Source organism: Phyllobates terribilis, unplaced genomic scaffold (genome assembly GCF_046119375.1).
Source record: "Phyllobates terribilis strain yellow unplaced genomic scaffold, ASM4611937v1 Scaffold_1__5_contigs__length_1240528914, whole genome shotgun sequence".
Taxonomy (NCBI): domain Eukaryota; kingdom Metazoa; phylum Chordata; class Amphibia; order Anura; family Dendrobatidae; genus Phyllobates; species Phyllobates terribilis.
The window spans coordinates 174,344,543-174,367,960 of record NW_027362761.1 but is presented as its reverse complement, the minus strand read 5'-3'; the positions used below and the strand labels follow the sequence as shown (position 1 = coordinate 174,367,960).

The 23,418-nt window shown below is 40.7% G+C and overlaps 1 protein-coding gene across 5 annotated transcripts in view; it reads right to left on the bottom strand.

The window, feature by feature from the left end:
- TJP2 (tight junction protein 2) overlaps positions 1-23,418 on the bottom strand; it is a 136,973-nt gene that overhangs the window by 7,108 nt on the left and 106,447 nt on the right. For all 5 annotated transcript variants that reach the window (XM_073669899.1, XM_073669882.1, XM_073669866.1 and 2 more), the window contains 9 exons: positions 20,310-20,520; positions 18,209-18,399; positions 17,091-17,186; positions 16,937-17,016; positions 15,284-15,494; positions 14,411-14,511; positions 13,483-13,695; positions 5,506-5,613; positions 599-931 (listed from right to left, as the gene is read on the bottom strand). In XM_073669899.1, coding sequence (XP_073526000.1) covers positions 599-931; positions 5,506-5,613; positions 13,483-13,695; positions 14,411-14,511; positions 15,284-15,494; positions 16,937-17,016; positions 17,091-17,186; positions 18,209-18,399; positions 20,310-20,520 — 1,544 coding nt within the window. The remainder of the gene's footprint in view (positions 1-598; positions 932-5,505; positions 5,614-13,482; positions 13,696-14,410; positions 14,512-15,283; positions 15,495-16,936; positions 17,017-17,090; positions 17,187-18,208; positions 18,400-20,309; positions 20,521-23,418) is intronic.

Here is a 23,418-nt window from a genome sequence, read left to right as displayed (position 1 = left end):
ATCTGTATTCTGGAAAATACATATTTTTCATACACTATTCAATTTGAATGTAAATTTGCATAGTATTAAAGCTAAAAGTCTTTAATTTTAACTTCAATATACTATGACAAATAATAGGATGAGATTATATGAAACTGATCAGCTTAGAAATTGGCTTCCAAATGTCAAGCTGTTATATGGTGGATGTCTGCTTTAAATAGCAGCCACTGGGCAAAAACGTATACCTTTTACAGAATGCCTTAAATTTTTTTTTTACACCGAATGATTTGTGAATATAAGCCATTAAATTATGGAAAAGGAGCCATGCCAGGAGTCTCGCCGGAGACCCACTTATCTTCATCCGTAATTCCGTCGGAAAAAAATGGAGTAAAAATCTTTAGGTGTGCCTCCTTGCGACACTAAGCAAAAACTGAAGATGGCTGACGCCGTCCAGGGGTGTATACTGCAGAGGAGGAGCCAATGTTAATCTTTTTTAGATTAAGCATAGTGTCGCCCCCTAGTGGACAGCAGCATAACACCCATGGTCCTGTGTCCCCCAATGAGGCGACAGAGTAAATACTATATATTTAATTATGTGCTTGTGATGGGCATTACTTACTCGTGCATTTTGTGCCTCATGTAGTTCTTGTATTCTTTGCTGCCTTGCGGAGTGATCCATTTTTTCAAATATTTTCACTTTTCCCAAAACAGACTTGGGCGGATTTAACACTTCTTTTTCTTGTGCATCATCTTCAATCCCAGCTGAAGTGGTCACTGTAACGGGAAGCTTCAGTATGGGCTTCCCACCAATTACAGGCTTTACAGCAACAGGAGGAGGCACAGCCTTGGCTGATCCACCTGAAGTTTCACTGCTGGCAACGCTGGAACTGCTCCGTTTAGCATCATAACCGCGAGGAGAATCATAAAGCTCATCCTTGCCTTGTGGCTTAACCTGTAAGCAACAATGTAAAAGTATGAGATATTACATTACCTTATACATCGTTCGAAGACCATCAGTGCAGATCAATGATCTAATACAATCATGGCCAAAAGTATTGAGAATGAGACAAATAGTAATTTTTCCAAAGTTTACTGCTTCATTTTTTGTAATGGCAATTTGCATATACTCCTGAATGTCAAAGAGTGATCAGCTTAACAGCAATTACTGTACTTGCAAAGTCAATATTTGCCCAGAAAATGAACTTTAACCCCCAAAACACATTTCAACATCATTGCAGTCCTGCCTTAAAAGGAGCAGCCAACATCGTTTTAGTGATTGATCCATTAACACAGGTGTGGGTGTTGATGAGGACAGGGCTGGCGATCAATCAGTCATGATTAAGTAAGAATGACATCACTGGACACTTTAAAAAGGAGGCTGGTTCTTGGTATCATTGTTTCTCTTCAGTTAACCATGGTTATCTCTAAAGAAACACGTGCAGCCATCATTGCTCTGCACAAAAATGGCCTAACAGGGAAGAGTATCTCAGCTACAAAGATTGCACCTCAGTCAACAATCTATCGCATCATCAAGAACTTCAAGGAGAGAGCTTCCATTGTTGTCAAAAAGGCTCCAGGGCGCCCAAGAAATACCAGCAAGAGCTAGGACCGTATCTTAAAACTGTTTCAGCTGCGGTATCGGACTACCAGCAGTGCCAAGCTTGCTCAGGAATGGCAGCAGGCTGGTGTGAGTGCTTCTGCACGCACTGTGAGGCGGAGACTCTTTGAGCAAGGGCTGGTTTCAAGGAGGGCAGCAAAGAAGCCACTTCTCTCCAGAAAAAAACATCAGGGACCGACTGATATTCTGCAAAAGGTACAGGGAGTGGACTGCTGAGGACTGGGGCAAAGTCATTTTCTCTGATGAATCCCCTTTTCGATTGTTTGGGACATCTGGAAAACAGCCAATTCGGAGAAGAAGAGGTGAGCGCTACCACCAGTCTTGTCTCATGCCAACTGTAAATCATCCTGAAACCATTCATGTGTGGGGTTGCTTCTCAGCCAAGGGAATCAGCTCACTCACAGTCTTGCCTAAAAACACAGCCATGAATAAAGAATTGTACCAGAATGTCCTCCAAGAGCAACTTCTCCCAACCGTCCAAGAGCAGTTTGGCACCCAACAATGCCTTTTCCAGCATGATGGAGCACCTTGCCATAAAGCAAAGGTGATAACTAAATAGCTCATGGAACAAAACATAGAGATTTTGGGTCCATGGCCTGGAAACTCCCCAGATCTTAATCCCATTGAGAACTTGTGGTCAATCATCAAGAGACGGGTGGACAAACAAAAACCAACAAATTCTGGCAAAATGCAAGCATTGATTATGCAAGAATGGACTGCTATCAGTCAGGATTTGGTCCAAAAGTTGATTGAGAGCATGCCAGGGAGAATTACAGAGGTCTTGAAGAAGATGGGGCAACACTGCAAATATTGACTTGCTGCATTAACTCATTCTAACTGTCAATATAACCTATTGGTACTCATAATATGATTGCAATTATATTTCTGTATGTGATATAAACATCAGACAAACACTAATAAAAACCAGAGGTCAGCAGATCATGTGAAAATATAATTTTGGTGTCATTCTCAATACTTTTGGCCATGACTGTACAAGTCAGATGACATCAGTTCAATTTTGTATGGGAACTCGGCAGAGGTTTAATGAATTGTTTCCACCATGGAATGTTGTGACATATTAGCAAGATCTGCTTTGAGGGAAATCTGTCACCAGGTTTTTATTATCACATGGAGAGCAGCATTATGCAGGGGCAGAGAGCGTGATTCCAGTGACGTATCACTTAGGGTATGAGCACACAGAATTTTCCCAGATGAAGCTGCTTAAATAACACAGAGATGGTCATTTTTTGGAAGTGGCTTTGCCGTCATTCTTGCATCAGCTCTACAGCTAGTGGCTTTCGCACCATTCTCTATGCCAGGTGTCTCAAACTCGGCTGGGTATATGGGCCGCACATGGAAAAAATTTGAATTTGGGGGGCTGCATTCTTTGTTCAATGTGACATTTTTAGTGATACCATTTTTTTTGTATACACCTTTTGAACATTTTTGCCGTGTTTATTTTTTTATAGCTTGGGTCGTTATGGATGTGGCGATAATAAACGTGCACTTTTTTGTGTTTACTTTAGTTTACGTATAAAGCAGCATTTTTAATGCCCAATATTTTTTCATACTTTATTTTTATTTTTTTGATTTTTACAATTTTGTTTCCCCCAATTTACCACATACAGTAATATTGTATCATATAGTAATAATGGCAAACATTCTGTGGCTCTGTGCCCCATGCAGGTCCCCATCCTGTGGCTCTGTGCCCCATGCAGGTCCCCATCCTGTGGCTCCGTGCCCCATCCAGGTCCCCATCCTGTGGCTCTGTGCCCCATCCAGGTCCCCATCCTGTGGCTCTGTGCCCCATCCAGGTCCCCATCCTGTGGCTCTGTGCCCCATCCAGGTCCCCATCCTGTGGCTCTGTGCCCCATCCAGGTCCCCATCCTGTGGCTCTGTGCCCCATCCAGGTCCCCATCCTGTGGCTCTGTGCCCCATCCAGGTCCCCATCCTGTGGCTCTGTGCCCCATCCAGGTCCCCATCCTGTGGCTCTGTGCCCCATCCAGGTCCCCATCCTGTGGCTCTGTGCCCCATCCTGTGGCTCTGTGCCCCATCCAGGTCCCCATCCTGTGGCTCTGTGCCCCATCCAGGTCCCCATCCTGTGGCTCTGTGCCCCATCCAGGTCCCCATCCTGTGGCTCTGTGCCCCATCCAGGTCCCCATCCTGTGGCTCTGTGCCCCATCCAGGTCCCCATCCTGTGGCTCTGTGCCCCATCCAGGTCCCCATCCTGTGGCTCTGTGCCCCATCCAGGTCCCCATCCTGTGGCTCTGTGCCCCATCCAGGTCCCCATCCTGTGGCTCTGTGCCCCATCCAGGTCCCCATCCTGTGGCTCTGTGCCCCATCCAGGTCCCCATCCTGTGGCTCTGTGCCCCATCCAGGTCCCCATCCTGTGGCTCTGTGCCCCATCCAGGTCCCCATCCTGTGGCTCTGTGCCCCATCCAGGTCCCCATCCTGTGGCTCTGTGCCCCATCCAGGTCCCCATCCTGTGGCTCTGTGCCCCATCCAGGTCCCCATCCTGTGGCTATGTGCCCCATCCAGGTCCCCATCCTGTGGCTATGTGCCCTATCCAGGTCCCCATCCTGTGGCTATGTGCCCTATCCAGGTCCCCATCTTGTGGCTATGTGCCCCCTGTGCTGTTCTTCACACACACAAAATAGAAAAAAAAAAAAAGATGATTCTCATCTGTCCTCCGTTCCCTCGGCGTCCTTCCTGCAGATGTGGCCAGCAGGCATCACAGAGTCAGACCCCTTGACGATCCCGACCTGGTCCAGGAGGAGCCGCCGACAGCAGCGCTGCATTGCCACACAGACCGTCTCCCAGCACAGCATTTCCAATGCCAGCCGCTGGCCAGTCAGAGGCCAGCAGCTGACATCTGCGTATGGCAATGACGTCATACTCGCTGCGCCGACATGCAGATATCAGCTGCTGGCCTCTGACTGGCCAGCGGCTGGCATTGGAAATGCTGTGCTGGGAGACGGTCTCTGTGTGGCAATGCAGCGCTGCTGTCGGCGGCTCCTCCTGGACCTGGTCAGGATCATCAAGGGGTCCGAGTCTGCGGGCCGCATAAAGCAGCCTCAGGGGCCGCATGTTTGAGACCCCTGCTCTAAGCGGAATCTGCCTGAAAAAGACTGTGCATATACCCTTGCTTGGCCACTTGCTTCAGTTTTGATAAAATAACTGGTTTTCTCTGCTGCAGATCTACCAGTTCCCTGAATGCTAAGTTCTGCTTATCCCCGTCCACATCACTTATTGGCAACTTTCTGCCTATACACAGTGTACACAAAAAGTTACCAATTAGTGCTGTGGGCGGTGATAGGCAGAACTCTGCATACAGGGAACTGGTAGATCGGCAGCAGATTTTTATCAAAACTGCAGCGCCCAGTAAAGTAAGTGGTGCATCAATGGAATCAATGTGTCTGGCTCTATATAATGCTCCTCTTAGATACGGTAGCAAAAACCTGATGACAGACTCCCTTTAACATTCAAGAAAAGGGTAGGGGGAGGGGCCGGAAACATCGGCAACTTTTTAGTTTGAGAATAAATTAGTGGAGGTCCACTTGACATTTCACTCTACACAGCGGCACTCGTGGCCACTAAAGTGAATAGAGCGGAGCTGTATTTCCTGATGCATCAAGTGGCCACAAGAACGGAGGTGTAAGTAACAGTGAAGCCTTAACTAGTGCTGCGGTCCTTTCATTCTAAAGATTGTAGGATGGTGGTGGGGGGAGAGGTTGCAGCTGAATTCCTATTGATCATAAAGGGATGGCTACACTTTAATATTTGCTTCTGTATTTAGAACATTTTACTGGCAAATAAAACAGGGCTCAGTAGTAAATTAAGCTTTAAAAATATTTAGATAACATGATTATTATGTCTGCTACATTGAACAATACTCTGATGGAATATACCTTTGGTGGTTCTGGTTTAAATGGAGGTGGACTTGGCTCTCGTAGAACTTCTCTGCTTCCAGCACTTTTCATTTGACTTCTTGGTTCAGGAACTGGTTTAACTATAGGCTAGAAAAGGGATTTACACCAAAACTCTTATTTGTAGAATTTTAGCAACTTCTCAGTTTTCTACAATCTCCCAATGTAGGTGCTTTAGAGAAGTTGTTTCTTAACATTCTTAGCCCAGTATCCCGATACTCAAAGTACAGTACATTAAATTACCCCAAGGCTATGTTTATTAATTGGGGTCCTTCGACTTATATGCCTTCCACGACATCAGTCAAAATTGGCCAAACCCCACACCAACACCTTTCACACACAATAATACAATTGAAACTTTTTCTTCTGCTGTATTCTACAGTACACTTTAACCCCTTCATGACCTATGACATTTACATCATATGTTGTGTCCCTGCCTTTGATGTGGGCTCACACGCTAGGCGATCAAAACATGGTTTCTACCCCAAAAAGGTATCCGTAAAAATGTCAACTCAGGGAGCAAAAAATATAAGCCCTCAAACAGCCTCGTATCCCAAAAAATTAAAATGCTACGGGTCTCGGAAAATGGCGACAAAAGCAAAAAACAATTTTCACAACATAAAAAAAAAAACATACTATACAGGTTTGGCATCTGCGTACTCATACTGAGCTCAAGAATCATACTGCCAGGTCAGTTTTACCATATAGTGAAAAATATTAAATTTAAAAAAAAATTGTGGAATTACATTTTTTTTTTTGCAATTTCACAGTACTTGGAATTCTTTTTCATTTTCAAGTATAATTATATGGTAAAATGAATGGGGTCATTCAATGAAAAATGGCCAGGGGTGAAGGGGTTTAAGAAGACATAATGACGCTGCCAAAATTCTTGTAATACAGCTTAGAAACCTTATATCCCGACTCACTATGTGACATGAACTATTAACCCCTTTAAAACCCATGACGTACTAATACGCGTCTGTACCCTGGGCTTTAAGAGCCTGACCCGTATTAGTAAGTCATCGCGATCGAGAGCGCACACAGGCTGAGCGGGCGCGATCGCCGCCGGGTGTCAGCTGATTGTCACAGCTGACACCCGGTACTATGTGCAGGGAGCTGTCCCGCACCGCTCCCAGCTCATTAACCCCCGCAATGCTGCGATCGAAGTCGATCGCAGCATTGCGGAGGCAAGGGGAGGTGATCGGTATACTCACCTCCTCTTCCGGCCTCCAGCGCTGTCTGCCCCGGCTTCCCGGGTGTTGCCATGACGACCCGATGTCGTCATGACAACATCCGGGTCACCAGACAGCAGTAAGATTGTTTGGACATGCACAGTGCATCTCCAAACTATCTTCTCCCTGTCCAGCGCTGACTGCCTGCATGGCACAGGGATGGTGCTGCATTCCTGTGCCATGCAGGCGATCAGAATAAAAAAAGTGAAAGTCCCATAGTGGGACAAAGTAAAAAAAAAAAAACTCCCAGAAAAAAAAAAAATCCACTAAAAATAAAAATATAATGTACCCATCAATAATTATTATTATGAAAAAACAAACAATAAAAGTACACATATTTGGTATCGCCGCGTCCGGAACGACCTGGCCTATAAAACTGTTCCACTAGTTAACCCCTTCAGTGAACATGGTAAAAAAAAAAAAAAAGCAAAAAACAATGCTTTATCATCATACCGCCAAACAAAAAATGGAATACGCGATCAAAAAGACGAATATAAATAAAAATGGTACCACTGAAAACGTCATCTCGTCCCGCAAAAAACAAGCCGCCATACAACTCCATCATCCGAAAAATCAAAAAGTTACAGCTCTCAGAATAAAGCGATGCAAAAAAATATTTTTTTCTATAAAATAGCTTTTATTGTGTAAAAGCGCCAAAACATAGAAAAACGATATAAATGTGGTACCGCTGTAAACGTACTGACCCAAAGAATAAAGCTACCTTATCAATTTTAACCACACCCGGAGCAGAATAAAAAACTGTAAAAAAACACAATTCCTGAATTGTTGGTTTTTGTTTATTCTGCCTCCCAAAAGCTGGAACAGAAAGCGATCAAAAAATGTCACATGCCTGAAAATGGCACCAATAAAAACGTCAACTCATCACGCAAAAAACAAGCCATCGCATGACTCTGTCTGCCAAAATATGGCGATGCAAAAACTAGATTTTACAAAATGTGTGTCTTTTAGTGTGTGACAGCTGTCAATCATAAAAACCCGATATGATTCTGGTATCGCTGTAATCGCACCGACCCGAAGAATAAAGTAATCTCATCACTTATACCGCACGAGGAACGGCGTAAAAAATAAACGCTAGGGCTGGGGTTGTGCTAATGTTAGGGTTGGGGTTGTTTTTTTTTTTTCAAAAGTAAAAAAAAAAAAAAAAAGATGACAATATGGCAACTAGTGTTGAACGCAAGTGCTCACTACTTGAGTTTGCATCGGGTGCTCGGGTATGCACTGAGTATCGCGGGTGCTCGAGTCCATATGCTTCGCGGCCAAAAAAACCTCGCGGGGATTGCCTGCCATGCACGAGCGATCCCCGCATGTTTTTTTGGGGGGTGTCTAATAACCGTGAAACATGCGGGCGGGGACTCGAGCATTTCACTTGAGCACCCGTGATACATGGTGCATACCTGAGTACTCGATGCAAACTCAAGTAGCGAGCACTTGCGCTCAAGACTAATGACAACTTATTTAATATGATGACCTAATGTTATCAAATTCTGTGTCGTACCTCTGGGTTCAAAATGTTCACTATACCCCTTGATAAAATCCTTGAGGGGTATGGTTTCCAAAATGGGGTCACTTGTGGGGGAGCTCCACTGTTTAGGCACATCAGGGGCTCTCCAAACGAGACATGGTGTCCGCTAACAAATTAGCCCCTGTGTGCCTAAACATTGGAGCTCCCCCACAAGTGACCCCATTTTGGAAACTAGACCCCCACCAAGGCAGCTATCTAGATGCATAGTGAGCACTTGGAACCCTCAGGTGCTTCACAAATTGATTCGTAAAAATGAAAAAGTGGGGAAAAAAAATACTTTTTCATTTTTACGAATCAATTTGTGAAGCACCTAGGGGCTCCAAGTGCTCACTATGCATCTAGATAGGTGCCTTGGGGGGTCTAGTTTCCAAAATGGGGTCACTTGTGGGGGGTTTCCACTGTTTAGGCACATCAGGGGCTCTCCAAACGCAACATGGCATCCGCTAATTATTCAAGCAAATTTTACAATCAAAAAGTGAAATAGCGATCCCTCCCTTCCGAGCCCTGCCGTGCGCCCAAACAGTGGTTTTTCCCCACATATGGGGTATCTGCGTGCCCAGGGGAAATTGCACAACAAATTTTGGGGTCCATTTTTTCCTGTTACCCCTGCGAAAATAAAAAAAATTGGGCCTAAAGTAACATTTTTGTGAAAAAAGTTAAATGTTCATTTTTTTCTTCCACATTCCAAAAATTCCTGTGAAGCACCTGAAGGGTTAATAAAGTTCTTGAATGTAGTTTTGAGCACATTGAGGGGTGCAGTTTTTAGAATGGTGTCACTTTTGGGTATTTTCTGTCATAAAGACCTCTCCAAGTGACTTAAAATGTGATGTGGTCCCTAAAAAATGGTTTTGTAAATTTTGTTGGAAAAATGAGAAATCGCTGGTCAACTTTTAACCCTTATAGCTCCCTAACAAAAAAAAATTTTGGTTCCAAAATTGTGCTGATGTAAAGTAGACGTGTGGGAAATGTTATTTATTAACTATTTTGTGTGACATATCTCTTTGATTTCAGGGCTTAAAAATTAAAATTTTGAAAATTGCTAAATTTTCGCCAAATTTCCGTTTTTTTCACAAATAAACACAAGTGATATCGAAAGAAATTTTACCACAATCATGAAGTACAATATGTCACGAAAAAACAGTGTCAGAATCGGGGGGATCCGTTGAAGCGTTCCAGAGTAATTACCTCAAAGTGACAGTGGTCAGAATTGTAAAAATTGGCCTGGTCATTAACGTGCAAACCACCCTCGGGGGTAAAGGGGTTAAAAAGTAAAATCTGCGTAGGATTGTATACTGTGCAGCCAGGCCAACAAACGAGGTGTGCGAATACAGATTGTCAGTTATGGTGCACTCATATATAGTACTGATGATATCGGAATGCTGCTGGAAGTATTAGCAGATAATTCAGCAATGGCAATAAAACCATTGTCTATAGGCTCATTAGTATACCAGTTAATAATACTAGTTAACCCCTTTCCGACCTTGTCAGTAATAGTACGTAGCAGCGCCCAGGGCCTATAGGGCCAGCTACGTATTATTATGCGCGCTGCGATCGAACCCGCACACAAGCGGTGCGGGGCGATCGCCGCCGGGTGTCAGCTGGTTGTCACAGCTGACACCCGATGCTATGTGCTGTGAGCGGTCCCGCACCGCTCCCGGCACATTAACCCCGCAATGCTGCGATCGAAGTCGATCGCAGCATTGCGGTGGCAAGGGGGAAGGTGATCGGTATACTCACCTCTCCTGCCGGCGTCCAGCGATGTCTGCGGCAGCATCCGGGTCACCAGGAGGCAGGAAATTCCTTTGGTCATGCGCAGTGCGCGACCAAAGTAATGTCTCCCCTGTGTGCAGCGCTGACAGGCTGCATGACAAAGAGAGCTGCTGCTCTCTATGCCATGCAGCCGATAAGGGTGCAAAAAGTGAAAGTCCCATAGTCGGACAATGTGTAAAAGTAAAAAAAAAATTTTTTTAAATAAAATTGTAAAAATATAAAAAAAAAAGAAAAAAAATAATCCCCAAAAAATAAAAATATATTGAACCCATAATATTTATTTATTATGAAAAAAAAAATAAACCAATAAAAGTACACATATTTGGTATCGCCACATCCGGAACGACCTGACCTATAAAACTGTCCCACTAGTTAACCCCTTTAGTGAACACAGTAAAAAAAAAAAAAAAAAAAAAAAAAAAAAAAAAAAAACGAAGCAAAGAACCAATGCTTTATCATTATACCGCCAAACAAAAAATGGAATAACAAGCGATCAAAAAGAAGAATGTAAATAAAAATGGTACTGCTAAAAAACAAGCCACCACACAGCTCCATTGTCCGAAAAAATAGTTTTTGTGTAAAAGCGCCAAAACATAAAAAAAAAACTATATAAATGCTGTACCGCTGTAAATGCACTGACCCGAAGAATAACGCTGCATTATCAATTTTACCACACGCGGAACAGCATAAAAAAAAAGCAAAAAAACAATTCCTGAATTGTTGGTTTTTGTTTATTCGGCCTCCCAAAAATCAGAATAGAAAATCGATCAAAAAATGTCACGTGCCCGAAAATTGTACCAATAAAAACGTCAACTTGTCCCGCAAAAAACAAGCCATCACATGACTCTGTCGGCCAAAATATGGAAAAATTATAGCTCTCAAAATATGGTGATGCAAACACTAGTCTTTGCAAAAAAAAGCGTCTTTTAGTGTGTGACAGCTGTCAGTCATAAAAACCCGATATGAATCTGGTATTGCTGTAATCACACCGACCCGAAGAATAAAGTCGTCTAATCACTTATACCGCATGAGGAATGGTGTAAAAAAATAAACTCTAGGGTTACAGTTGTGGTTGGGTTTTTTTCAAAAGTGAAGAAAAAAAAAAAAATGGCGACAATATGGCATCCAGTGTTGAGCGCAAGTGCTCGCTACTCGAGTTTGCATCGGGTACTCGGATATGCACTGAGTATCGCGGGTGCTCGAGTCTCCGCCCCATATGCTTTGCGGCCAAAAAATACGTTGCTGGGATCGCCTGCCATGCACGAGCGATCCCCGCATGTTTTTTTTGGGGTGTCTAACAACCATGAAACATGAAGGCGAGGACTCGAGCATGTCATTCGAGCACCTGCGATACTTGGTACATACCCGAGTACCCGATGCAAACTCAAGTAGCGAGCACTTGCGCTCAAGACTAATGACAACTTATTCAATATGTTGACCTAATGTTATCAAGTTCTGTCGTACCTTTGGGTTCAAAATGTACACTATACCCCTTGATAAAATTCTTGAGGGGTCTAGTTTCCAAAATGGGGTCACTTGTGGGGGGTTTCCACTATTTCGGCACATCAGGGGCTCCCGAAATTTGACATGGCGTCCGCTCTTGATTCCAGGCAATTTTGCGTTCAAAAAGTCACACAGTGCTCCTTCCCTTCTGAACCCTGACGTGCGCCTAAACAGTGTATTTTCCCCACATATGGGGTATTGGCGTACTCGGGAGAAATTGCACAACAGTTTTTAGGTTCCATTTTCTCCTCTTACCCTTGTGAAACTAAAAAAATTGGGGCAAAAAGATCATTTTTGTGGAAAAAGTTAGATTTTTTTATTTTCACGGCTTCATGTTCTAAATTTCTGTGAAGCACCTGGGGGTTAAGGGTGCTCACCACACATCTAAATAAGTTCCCTCAGGGGTCTAGTTTCCAAAATGGTGTCACTTGTGGGGGTTTTCCACTGTTTAGGCACATCCGCTAATTATTCAAGCAAATTTTACAATCAAAAAGTCAAATGGCGCTCCTTCCCTTCCGAACCCTGCCGTGCGCCCAAACAGTGGTTTTCCCCCACATATGGGGTATCGGCTTACTCAGGAGAAATTGCACAACAAGTTGCATGGTGCAATTTCTCCTGTTACCCTTATGAAAATGCAAAACTGGGGGCTGAAAAACATTTTTGTGGGAAAAATGTGAAAATTTTATTTTCACGGCTCCATGTTATAAACTTCTGTGAAACACCTGGGGGTCCAAGATGCTCACCACACATCTAGATAAGTTCCAAGGGGTCTAGTTTCCAAAATGGTGTCAGTTGTGGGGGAGGTTTCCACTGTTTAGGCACATCAGGGGCTCTCCAAACGCAACATGGCGTCCACTAATGATTCAAGCAAATTTTACATTCAAAAAGTCAAATGGCGCTCCTTCCCTTCTGAGCCCTGCTGTGCGTCCAAACAGTGGTTTTCCCCCACATATGGGGTATCGGCTTACTCAGGGGAAATTGCACAACAAATTTTGGGGTCCATTTTTTCCTGTTACCCCTGCAAAAATAAAAAAAATTGGGGTCTAAAGTAACATTTTTGTGAAAAAAGTTAAATGTTCATTTGTTTCTTCCCCATTCCAAAAATTCCTGTGAAGCACATGGAGGATTAATATAAACTTCTTGAATGTGGTTTTGAGCACCTTGAGGGGTGCAGTTTTTAGAATGGTGTCATTTTTGGGTATTTTCTGTCATAAAGGGCCCTCAAAGTCACTTCAAATGTGATGTGGTTCCTAAAAAAAATGGTTTTGTAAATTTTGTTGGAAAAATGAGAAGTCGCTGATCAACTTTTAACCCTTCTAGAGCACTAATAAAAAAAAAAATCTGGTTCCAAAATTGTGCTGATGTAAAGTAGACATGTGGGAAATGTTATTTAATAACTATTTTGTGTAGCATATCTCTCTGATTTAACGGAATAAAAATTCAAATTTTGAAAATTGTGAAATTTTCTAAATTTTTGCCAAATTTCCAATTTTTTCACAACTAAACGCAAGTGATATCGAAGAAATTTTACCACTTTCATGAAGTACAATATGTCACGAAAAAAATAATCTCAATCAGCAGGATCCGTTGAAGCGTTTCAGAGTAATTACCTCATAAAGTGACAGTGGTCAGAATAGTAAAAATTGGCCTGCTCATTAACGTACAAACCACAATTGGGGGTAAAGGGGTTAAAATATCTTCACAAATATAAAGCTGTCACGTTTTCTATACATAATGGTCCATTACATTTTTTACGAGGAAAAACCTACAGTAGACAAAACTGCTGTCTTCCAGGTAACTGGACTGATCTCTAGTTGACATATTTGTTTGTAAAGAAAATATATGGGGAAGAAGTAAAATACAAATGTTTTCACATGTTACTAATATGTCTGTCTCCATTTACAAACGTACCTCTTCATGATGTACAGGCTCAGAAGAGCGGCTGATCGCTGAAACTGGCACTGGATCATCTGGAACCTCATCCAGCTCATTGTCCGTATAAGCCCCACCTTCACCGTCTGTGTCTTCAAAGTCACTTATTAATCTGCTGTCACAACTCAAGTAGTCAGCTCCCATTGCTGTCAGATAGGACATTCGGTCGTCGTCTTCATCAATTCCATCAGTCTATGGGTTTCATAGAAAAATTACAAAATTAAATTTACAGTTTTATAAAGAGCAAAACTTGATACAGTCTACCACTTAAATATTAAGAGTAGAGTATAAGCCATAAGAGAGCCACTTACGTTAAGGATAATGCCCATCCATGCATTAAATGGTTGGCCATCATTTGAATACTTTGCATAAAATAATACATTATGACAACTGAAGGGAATTGTATGGTTATAATCAACGAGTAAATTTCAAATTAATTAGGTGTGCACTACAGTAAAATACCTATTAAAAAAAACTTCCTTCAGACACAGGCAATTAAATATTTTGCACATATATTCTAGCTAAACAATTGTTGGGCTAACAGCCATTCCTCCCAACAGCCCCAGACATCGATTCATAGTTTTTAAGGTCTAAACTAAATTCAAGGCCATCGACTTCAACCTTTAACCTAACATGATGACCCAGAGGAAGCTCAGCCAAGCATGGATGTTTTCTCAATAGGCAGTGGCTCTCTTCCTTCTTTCTATCCCTTGTACGAACAAAAGGACTAGGTATGCTAAAACTCAACAAGCCCAAACATTTTCCCTGACATCATTCATCAAGAGTCAGTACACCAACAGACGACACCCAAATCATCAGACTCGGCCAACATTCATCTAAAGCATATAGTCACCATTAGCTGAACCTCCTATACAAAAGGCCCCCCCAAAGTACATAAAGTAAGTACCTTTCCTTCAGATACCCAAACTGCCTCTGTCTGTTGGCTTTTGATCACATCTTTTATGCTTCCATACCAGCTGTCATTTGCCGAATTTAAATTAATAGTGGCTGTGTGGAAATCCAAACAAACAGTCAGCAAAAAAGTAATAAAAAAAAAAAAAAGAAAGCTTTCATAAGGAAGAATATTATACATTTAACGACATGTTGGGGGTGACATTAACAGTTTGGAAATCAGTTTGAAAGAAAGCTGAAGAAAATGTTTTATTCTTTTATCGCTAATATTCATGTGAATACCTTTTGATATTTCAAAACTAACAAGTAAAAATGAGAAAAATCGAAAAAAAATTCTAAAAACACTTCTCAAACAAATAAGTCATAATTCCCATATATTGGTCATGGTAATGCCACAGTTATTTCAGCATCTTCTTTAACTCTGTACTAATACTAGCAGTTTTATGAAAATATACTATATATATTATGTATATTAAAGGGTTATTTCCATAATAGTGTATAATAAGGGATAGCTCACTGATCACTGGTGCTTTCAGTGCTGAGAACCCCAGAGAACTTGGCTCTCTAATCTCACTTAAATCATTGTCTATGGGACTGCCAGGGAACGATGAGCAGTGTTCTTGGGATCGATGGGGGACTCAGCAGTCAGACGCACTGTGGTCAGTGATTCTTATGGTGAATTCAACAGGTCATACCATATATTTCCAGGAAGAGTAATAACAAGGAGAAACAGAGGGTGAAAATGCTATCTACTCCCAGCAAAATGGCAGTGCCAATGGACCGGATGGAGATAAAAGCACTGTTGTTGTGTTGTCAACTTCTAAAACTAGGATATATAATATAAAAAGCTCTATAATGTCCTACTTACATGTAATGAGATGACCACAGGTCTTCTTCAGCTTATTTGCCTGCTCATATAGCTTCCGAGAACTTTTGTTTGATGTTGGGCACAATCTTTGCCTCATAGTTTTTACACCTTGCTTGCTGTCTGGATTAAATAAAATTACTATAGGAAACCACTGAGTGTAGTTGAGTAAGTCCACCGCTTTAGGAGTAACATCCATAAGAGCATGTTTATCCTAAACAAAAATAAAGAGCACAAGCAATAGAGTTATAACTAGACCCAGAAAAAAAATGCTTTATTTTTTATTTGTCCGGCCATTAAAGGGAAATTTTCACCTGAAAAACTGCTATTAACCTGCAGATATGGTGTTAAATTGCAGGTTAATAGCGTTGTGAACCTGCCTGACGCCTGCATTCAGACCCACGCTGCCGGGAGGAAATTTACTTTATTACCCCCTTCCCCTCCGGCAGTGTTCCAGTTTCAGTCATGGGGTAATCGCGCCCTCGGTCCTGACTGACAGAAGCATTAGAGCTGGCTGTCAGTCAGTCAGTGTGGGAGGCCCCGTGGGGGGGGGGGGGGTGGTAAAGTTAATTTGCTCCAGGCAGCGTGGGTCTAAGTGCGGACGCCAGGCCGGTTCAAAATGCAGTAAGAACAATTGTCAACATATTACTAAAATATGACATTATTGAAATACGGAGACTGCACTATTGGGACCACCACTCATTGCTAGGATCAAGGAAACGCTGCATTCTGTTGAGTTTTACAGTTTAACTTCTCTATGCACAGCAACTTTGCCGTCCATACACTGCAGGTCTAACCACAGGGACCCTTCACAATCAGGAAGGGATACGATATCCTAGCAATCCGCCATCTTTATCCTTTCAAATTATTTTTCTAACAGAACACACTATTTTGCCTTCCAAAAGTATATATGAAAACTGTTAGATTAGTGGAGGCCGCTGAAACCAAAAATGATTGATAGCTAGAATAGGCAACTTCACAGTGTGGGTGGCCATCACCCAGGGCAAGGCAAGTATTTTGCACCCTCAAACTAATAGTCCCTTCCACCAGACCAATATTGAGCCTCTCATCCCTCTAGCATATATATTGTATTTTAGGAAAATATTGATGTAATTATAGTTTGTTCTTTTTTTCCCTGAAATGTAGCATAAAAAAAAAGTTAAAAATAAAAAAGGATGTATATAGTTTCTTAGTTTTACATAAAAAAATAAAAAATTAAAAACAATTTAAATTACACTACTCCTAACCCTAGATAGTTAGAAAAAGTTTGTAAAGTGCAATACTTATTTAGAAAGCTAGATTTGTCTTTTTTTCTTTGCTAAAGCAGCAAGACATTTGTGTTTGGCCAACAAGACAACCTTCATGCAACTCAAATTATAATGACAGCAGTTACCGCAGACTATCTAATGAGTATTGTTTTCATTTAGTTGTAAAGTGTTTTCAATAAAGTGTTAGTCCAATCTCATGACTAAAAAGGGAATAGCATGCATCCAAAATCCACCTAGGCAAGAGCGTGGCTTCATGTGGCTTGTACTTGGACATTATACTTCCTGCCTCAGCTGTGAATGGTTGAGACTGGAATAGCCCCTTATTTATGTAGGTTAATATGATTGATGAGTAATCTTATGCATTGACATAACATGCTTGTGTACACACCTGTTCGATTATCTGTCGAACTGTATTTAATCGCACTATTCCATTGGACTTCTCAGAGCCAGCATCTTTGGGTTCAGTCTCTGTAAAAGTTAATATGTTAATATGTCCTAAATATTGGTAACACATACACAAATGGCTCCCCAAACTAACTTACTGGCAATGTGAAATAAGTCTGGCATATCTGCTGCCAATTTTTCCATGGCTACATCGGCTATTGGACCAAATACCACAACAGGTCTTTTAAAGCCAGCTGTAATAAGAAGAAAACAAAATTAGCAATGTCCCAGTAAAATTCCCACTTCTAGAGCAGTTACCTTCACCAACTGAAAAGGTATCTGAAGAACAACTCCCAATGTACTATTCTATTTCCCAGACTGCTGTGAATATCCGCAAATTTCTGCTTAAAGGGAACCTGTCACCAGGTTTTCCATATACATTATGGCCAACATTATTAGGGCCTCTTCTACAGCATACTAGAATGCTGTAAAAAAAAAAAAAAAAAAAAAAAAGTCCCCAATCCAGTCTGCAGATCCCAAAAGAGACCTTTTATTATATGCACAGGTGGGGGAGGTCTGGTCCAGTGGGTGTCTCTGGTCTTGATCAGACGCCTCCTCTCTTCTTGTGATCGCCATCCTCCTTCCCTGCTTCATGTGGATGATGCATCCTATGTCATCATTAGTGTCCCCATTGCATTCCTGCTCTCTGCCCAGCCGAGGGCAGCGCAAAGTACTGTAGTGCGCATGTGCAGTCTTTACTTCCAGGTCATCGATGCTCTTTGGCCTTTCCCTATGCACGCGCACTATAGTACTTTGCTCGACCCTTGGCAGGACAAAGAAGCGCGCCTGCGCAGGAGCAAGATGGGAACACTGAGGAAGACGTAGAACGCATCATACACACAATGCCGGGAAGGAGGACGACGATCATAAGAAGAGAGGAGGCGCTGGATCAAGACCAGAGACTGAGTATGATAAAAAAAAAAAAATTGGGGGATCTGCAGAGGGTAATGGGGACTTTATTTATTTATTTTTTTTACAACATTCCAGTATGCTGTAAAAGAGGCCCTAATGGTGATGGCCGTACTTTATATGGGTAAAACCTGGGGACAAATTCCCTTTTACCTATATATTGAAAATAAAAATATTGGAACCATTTTGTAACTTGCAAAAATAACAACATGTATTCAATTCTATTATTTAAAATACAAACAATGCTTCTAAATGGTTTGACAAATTTATATGCAAAGATGAAGAAATAAAAAAAAACATTCTTTACCTTCCCTCAGCATAACCTTTTCATAGGAAGGAAATCTGGTACTGATCCATGAAATTGCGCTTAGATCATCACGACCCTTCTTGGCATTCTTCTTTGCACCAGCCCTTTGGGCCCGGTTCTTCCAAAAATCTGCACGGTCTCCAGCCGCTCCTGTTCTTTGTGCATTCTGTACACTGGCCAACTGATCGGCTCTGAAACATTAATATTTATATTCACACAATCAAAAATCTTACAAATACCTGTTATCTGCATACAACAAATTTGAGACACAAGGCATTGAGAGCCATATTTACACCGTTATATGAAAGGAGTAGTGATTTAATCTTCCCTTTTGTTTTTTGTAAAATTTACTCAATACTTGCACTGTCTCACTTATTCTTGTTAAATAGTTTTGTGCAAGGAATTCTCACAAATTATTCATAGTTTTTTATCCCTAAAAATAGTACTCAAAAAAGGTAACAGTATGTAAAAAGTCTTGTACATTAATTTTCATAATAGGGTAATTACCCTACAATACCTTATGGTATAAAAGTATGGAAGGCAAAATAAGCTCCCAAAGTGAACATATCGAAATATTGTTATTAAAAAAATATAAGAAAAAAACAAAAAGTAACTATTGACGAACTGCACGATCTATTCCTCCTTTCATCATAAATATTTAAGTACATACAAAATATAGATTTAATTCCCATGCATTTCTTGTGGGTCCAATTGTTTATAGTGAAACATTTTCAACGCTCCTTATGTTTATATATGGCTTCCAGAGCTTTAAATCAATCTAAGGAAATTGCCATGACCTGACAGCATCATAAGTAGCACCCACTCTCACAGAAAAAAAGAAAAAAGAACTTGGAAGACTTGTGAATTTACACGGAAACCCCGACATTAGCGCTCAGCGGAGAGCACAGGATAAATGTGAACAGAGCCTTATTCTGATTTTGGGAAGGCAGAATGAACATATAGACAGCACTACAAAAATAGTACTTATTTTTAATTTTGTGTGGTTCACCATGCGGTATAAGTGATGAGGCGGATTTATTCTTCGGGTCCGTGCGATTACAGTGATACCAGATTTATATGTTTGGGGTTTTTTTGTTTTTTTTTATGTTTTACTGCTATTTACACAGTAAAAATACTTTTTTATAAAAAAGTATTTTTTTCGTCACAATATTCTGAGAACTGTATTTTTTTTTAATTTTTTGGCGAACAGAGCTGTATGAGGGCTTATTCTTTGCGGGACGACATCATTTTGGGGTACATAATGTTTTTGATCACTTTTTATTCAGATTTTTCAGACACAAACAAAAACCATCAATTTAGTTATTGTTTTTATTTTTTGCGTCGTTCAAAGTGCGGTAAAAGTGATAAGACAGATTTGTCCGTCGGGTCGGTACAATTACAGTGATATCAGATTTATATATTTTTTATGGTTTGTTATTTTTGCACATTTTTTAAAAATGAATTTGTTTTTGTATTAATTTTTTTTTCCAAATGAATCATATTAGGGCTTGTTTTTTGCAGACAGTTTGGCGTTTTTACATACTTTGCTTTTTATTCACTTTTTTGTGAGTCCGTATGATGAAAAAGCAACATTTTTGGCATGTTTTGTCATTTTATTTTTTTATGGAATAAATAACGTGCCAGTTTTATAGAGCGGAACGTTTCAGATGCGGCGATACAAATTGTGTATACATTTTTGTTTATCACAAACGCTGCTTTTTGTGTAGCAAAACGGATTTTAGTGATTTGTGAATTGGCTGTTTAATTCACCTACCCAGGATCTCCAGTTATGTCCTACTGTGTACTGTCGGAAGTTGAACGTAATGTACATACATTTGGCCTCCCTTCCTGCCTAAATAAAACATCAGTGTCACGGGCAAAACAGAAACGACTGAGGGGCTGTGAACAGCAGTAGAGTTATCTCCATGAAAAGGCACTATGCCTTCATTACTACTTCCAGTGAGAAGTATTAATTCTAACATAAGAGCAACATAAAAGTGATTTAAGATAAGATTAACAAAATAAATCATAGATGTGATGTAGATAAAGATACAATAAACAAAGATTGAACAGTCATACACATTTAGGAAATGCAAAATACCTGCTTTTACTAGGTATAAGGCCTTTCTCCAGCTCATTCGCAATCCTAACAGACAGCCAGCTGCCCAGTTTCCCATCGTACAGTGTGTCAACCACCCGAAAAATCTCGCCTCTTGTGAATCCCAGGAACTGTTGTGCTTCTTTTTCATATTCAAAATGAGTTCTTATGAAGAATGAATCTCCTCGACCACAGGCAAGTATGTTTTTATATACTAAAAAGAACACAGAAATTAAACTAGTAGCAAACCCAAAAAAAGCTAAAATTGAGGATGTCAAGAATTTTGTTTAAAGCGCACCTGTCAGCAGGATTGTGCTCAGTAAATTGCATGCACTGTCAGGTGGGCGACATTACACTGATTAAAATTATACCTTGATTGATTAAATCCGTCCTGTGGTTCTGGTGTAATCTTTACTTTCAGTTTGGAGATAATGATATGCTCGTGCTTCGTAGCGGCCTGTGGGGGGCGCTCTACTTACATATTCATCTGTATGCTCTTATGACAGCTCACTGTGCCTTCACTGACCGGCCTCCTATTTTACATAATGCATCTAGTAGTGCGGGGCTAGGTATAATAGGAGGCAGGTCAGTGAAGGCACAGTGAGCTGTCATAAGAGCATACAGATGAATATGTAAGCAGAGCACCAGATAGAGCCCACCTCACAGGCTGCCCCAAAGCACGAGCATATCATTATCTCCAAAATGAAAGTAAAGATTACACAAGAACCACAGCACGGATTTCATCAACCAAGGTATCATTTTAATCAGTGTCGCTCACCTGACAGTGTATGTGGTTTACTGAGCACAATCCTGCTGACAGGTGCTATTTAAGAAATATATATGCCTCAATTCATCATTTGCGAGGGTGTTTTAAGTCACTATACTGGTCTTAAGGTATTCACTGACGTTTATTGCACCAAATTCATCAAAATGTTGCATGTATTTCATGAAATTGGTGCAATGTTCTAAAAAAAGAAAACAAAAAGCAAAAAGTCGCATCCTTTTCAAAATGTAAAAAAAAATGCAACTTTTTGAAAAATATGTATAAAAATACTCTGGGGAACTCTGGAGTTAAGTTGTGCCACATTCTGCAACTTTTTAAAAAGTCAAAATTGATAAATCAGGTGAAAAACATCTGGAATCACTAAATTCCATCCACAAAGCAGGGAAAACAAAATGGAAGTACAAGTAAAATAGACTTCAAATAAGGTGCAACTGGAATAATGAATGGCAATGTCAAACACAGATGTGTATACAAAAGGAAGTTTCAGTCTTTCCTTTATGCCTTAACTTGCTTTTCACGAAAATGTTACTCTCCATATTATGGTGCCCAGTGGAAAGTGGTGCCAATATTATGCTTTATAACTAATGTGGATTCAAGAGGAAAAACCTACTATGTAAACCTCTATGTGCAATATACAGTGGATATAACAAGTAAACACACACCTGTTAAAATGACCGTTAAAAAAAAAAAAAAAAAAAAAGTCATATGAAGAATCATTTCAGAACTTTTTCCACGTTTAATCCATCTTTTTTTCACCCATAATCTGTTAAAATGAATTCTTTCTCAATGATTTGGAGTGGAAAAACAAAACTAATGTGGTTGCATAAGTGTGAACACCTCCTTCTTGTAATTGGGGATATGGCTGAGTTCAGAATTAGCCTATCGCATTTAGGCCAGGGTCACAAGATCATATATGATGGATTATGTTAATGATACTCTGCACAGAGTTTTAGCAGAGTGTCAACTTAGTGTGATCGGCTACTCTAGCATGAGAAAATCGGAGCATAGTTACGGAGAACTTAATTTCTCTATTTTCTCCATTGTCTGAGTCTGCGGAAATCAGACACGACATCCGAGTGCAGTCAGATAATTTACACGCCCCCATAGATGACTTGTATGGGTGAGTGTCTTCCGATTAGTGGATCCACTCGCAGCATGCTGAAATTTTTTTTCTGATGCCAAACCGGTAGGAGAAAAAAACCCGCTGAACAGCACTGATCCATAGAATACTATTGGTCCGAGTGCTAAATGATAAAACATTGGCTAGCACTCGTCTGATCTATACGCTCGTGTGAGCAAGCCCTTAAACTCATGTTAAATACTACTCAGAACACAGCTGCCATAATTTAAAGTGATTCTGATTTAATCAATACAAAATTTAGCTGTTCTAGTCTGTTTTTACAGCAAATACCATGATCTTTAAACAGCTTACAACACAGCAAAGGGATCTCACTGTAGAAAGTTATGTCAGGAAAAGGGTACAAAAAATGTTCTAAGTCATTATATATACCATGGAACGCTGTGAAGATTGTTTTCAATAAGTGGGGCTTAAATTTGGCACAACAGTGACATTACTTAGAAGAGGACGTCCCTCAAAAACTGTTGAAAAGATAACAAGAAAATTGGTCCGGGAGGCTGCCAAGAGGCCAACAGGAGCTGCAGGAATTTCTGGCAAGTACTGGTTGTTTACTGCATGCGACAACAATCTTCCCTATTACTCATATGTCTGGCCTGTGGGGTAAGGTGGCAAGACAGAAGCCTGATCTTACAAATAAAAATATCCAAGCACGGCTAGATTTTGACAAAACATATCAAGTATGAAACCAACAAACAAAAACAAAAAAATGGGTTAAATAGCATAACAGGTGATGACATCATGGAAACCAAAGTACCAAAGAAGAAATAAATATAGCCAAATGATGTATAAAAGACACAAAAGAACCTAGGAGGGTGAACCAGAGTAGGGGAAGCTCATTAACAGTACAAGGAGGATTTTATAACATAATAATGTGTCAATATCGGTAATTACATGACAAAAAAATCTTTAGTCAAAATACATACATATGAAGAAAAACAAATAGAATACAACACTACTAATGATAAGGGGCGTACATAGAAATCATGGGGCCCCATAGCAGAAATTTTAATTGGCCCCCTAAAAAAAAAAAAAAAAAATTTATATTAATCACGGTCACAGAAGAGCATGTCTCGCAACTTTCCAGCCTTTAGTCATTTTCCTCCTACAAAGGATAACAGGCCTACATATAGTATAACAGCCCCACACTGTATAATGGCTCGCACTAGCCCTCCAAACAGTATAATGGCCCC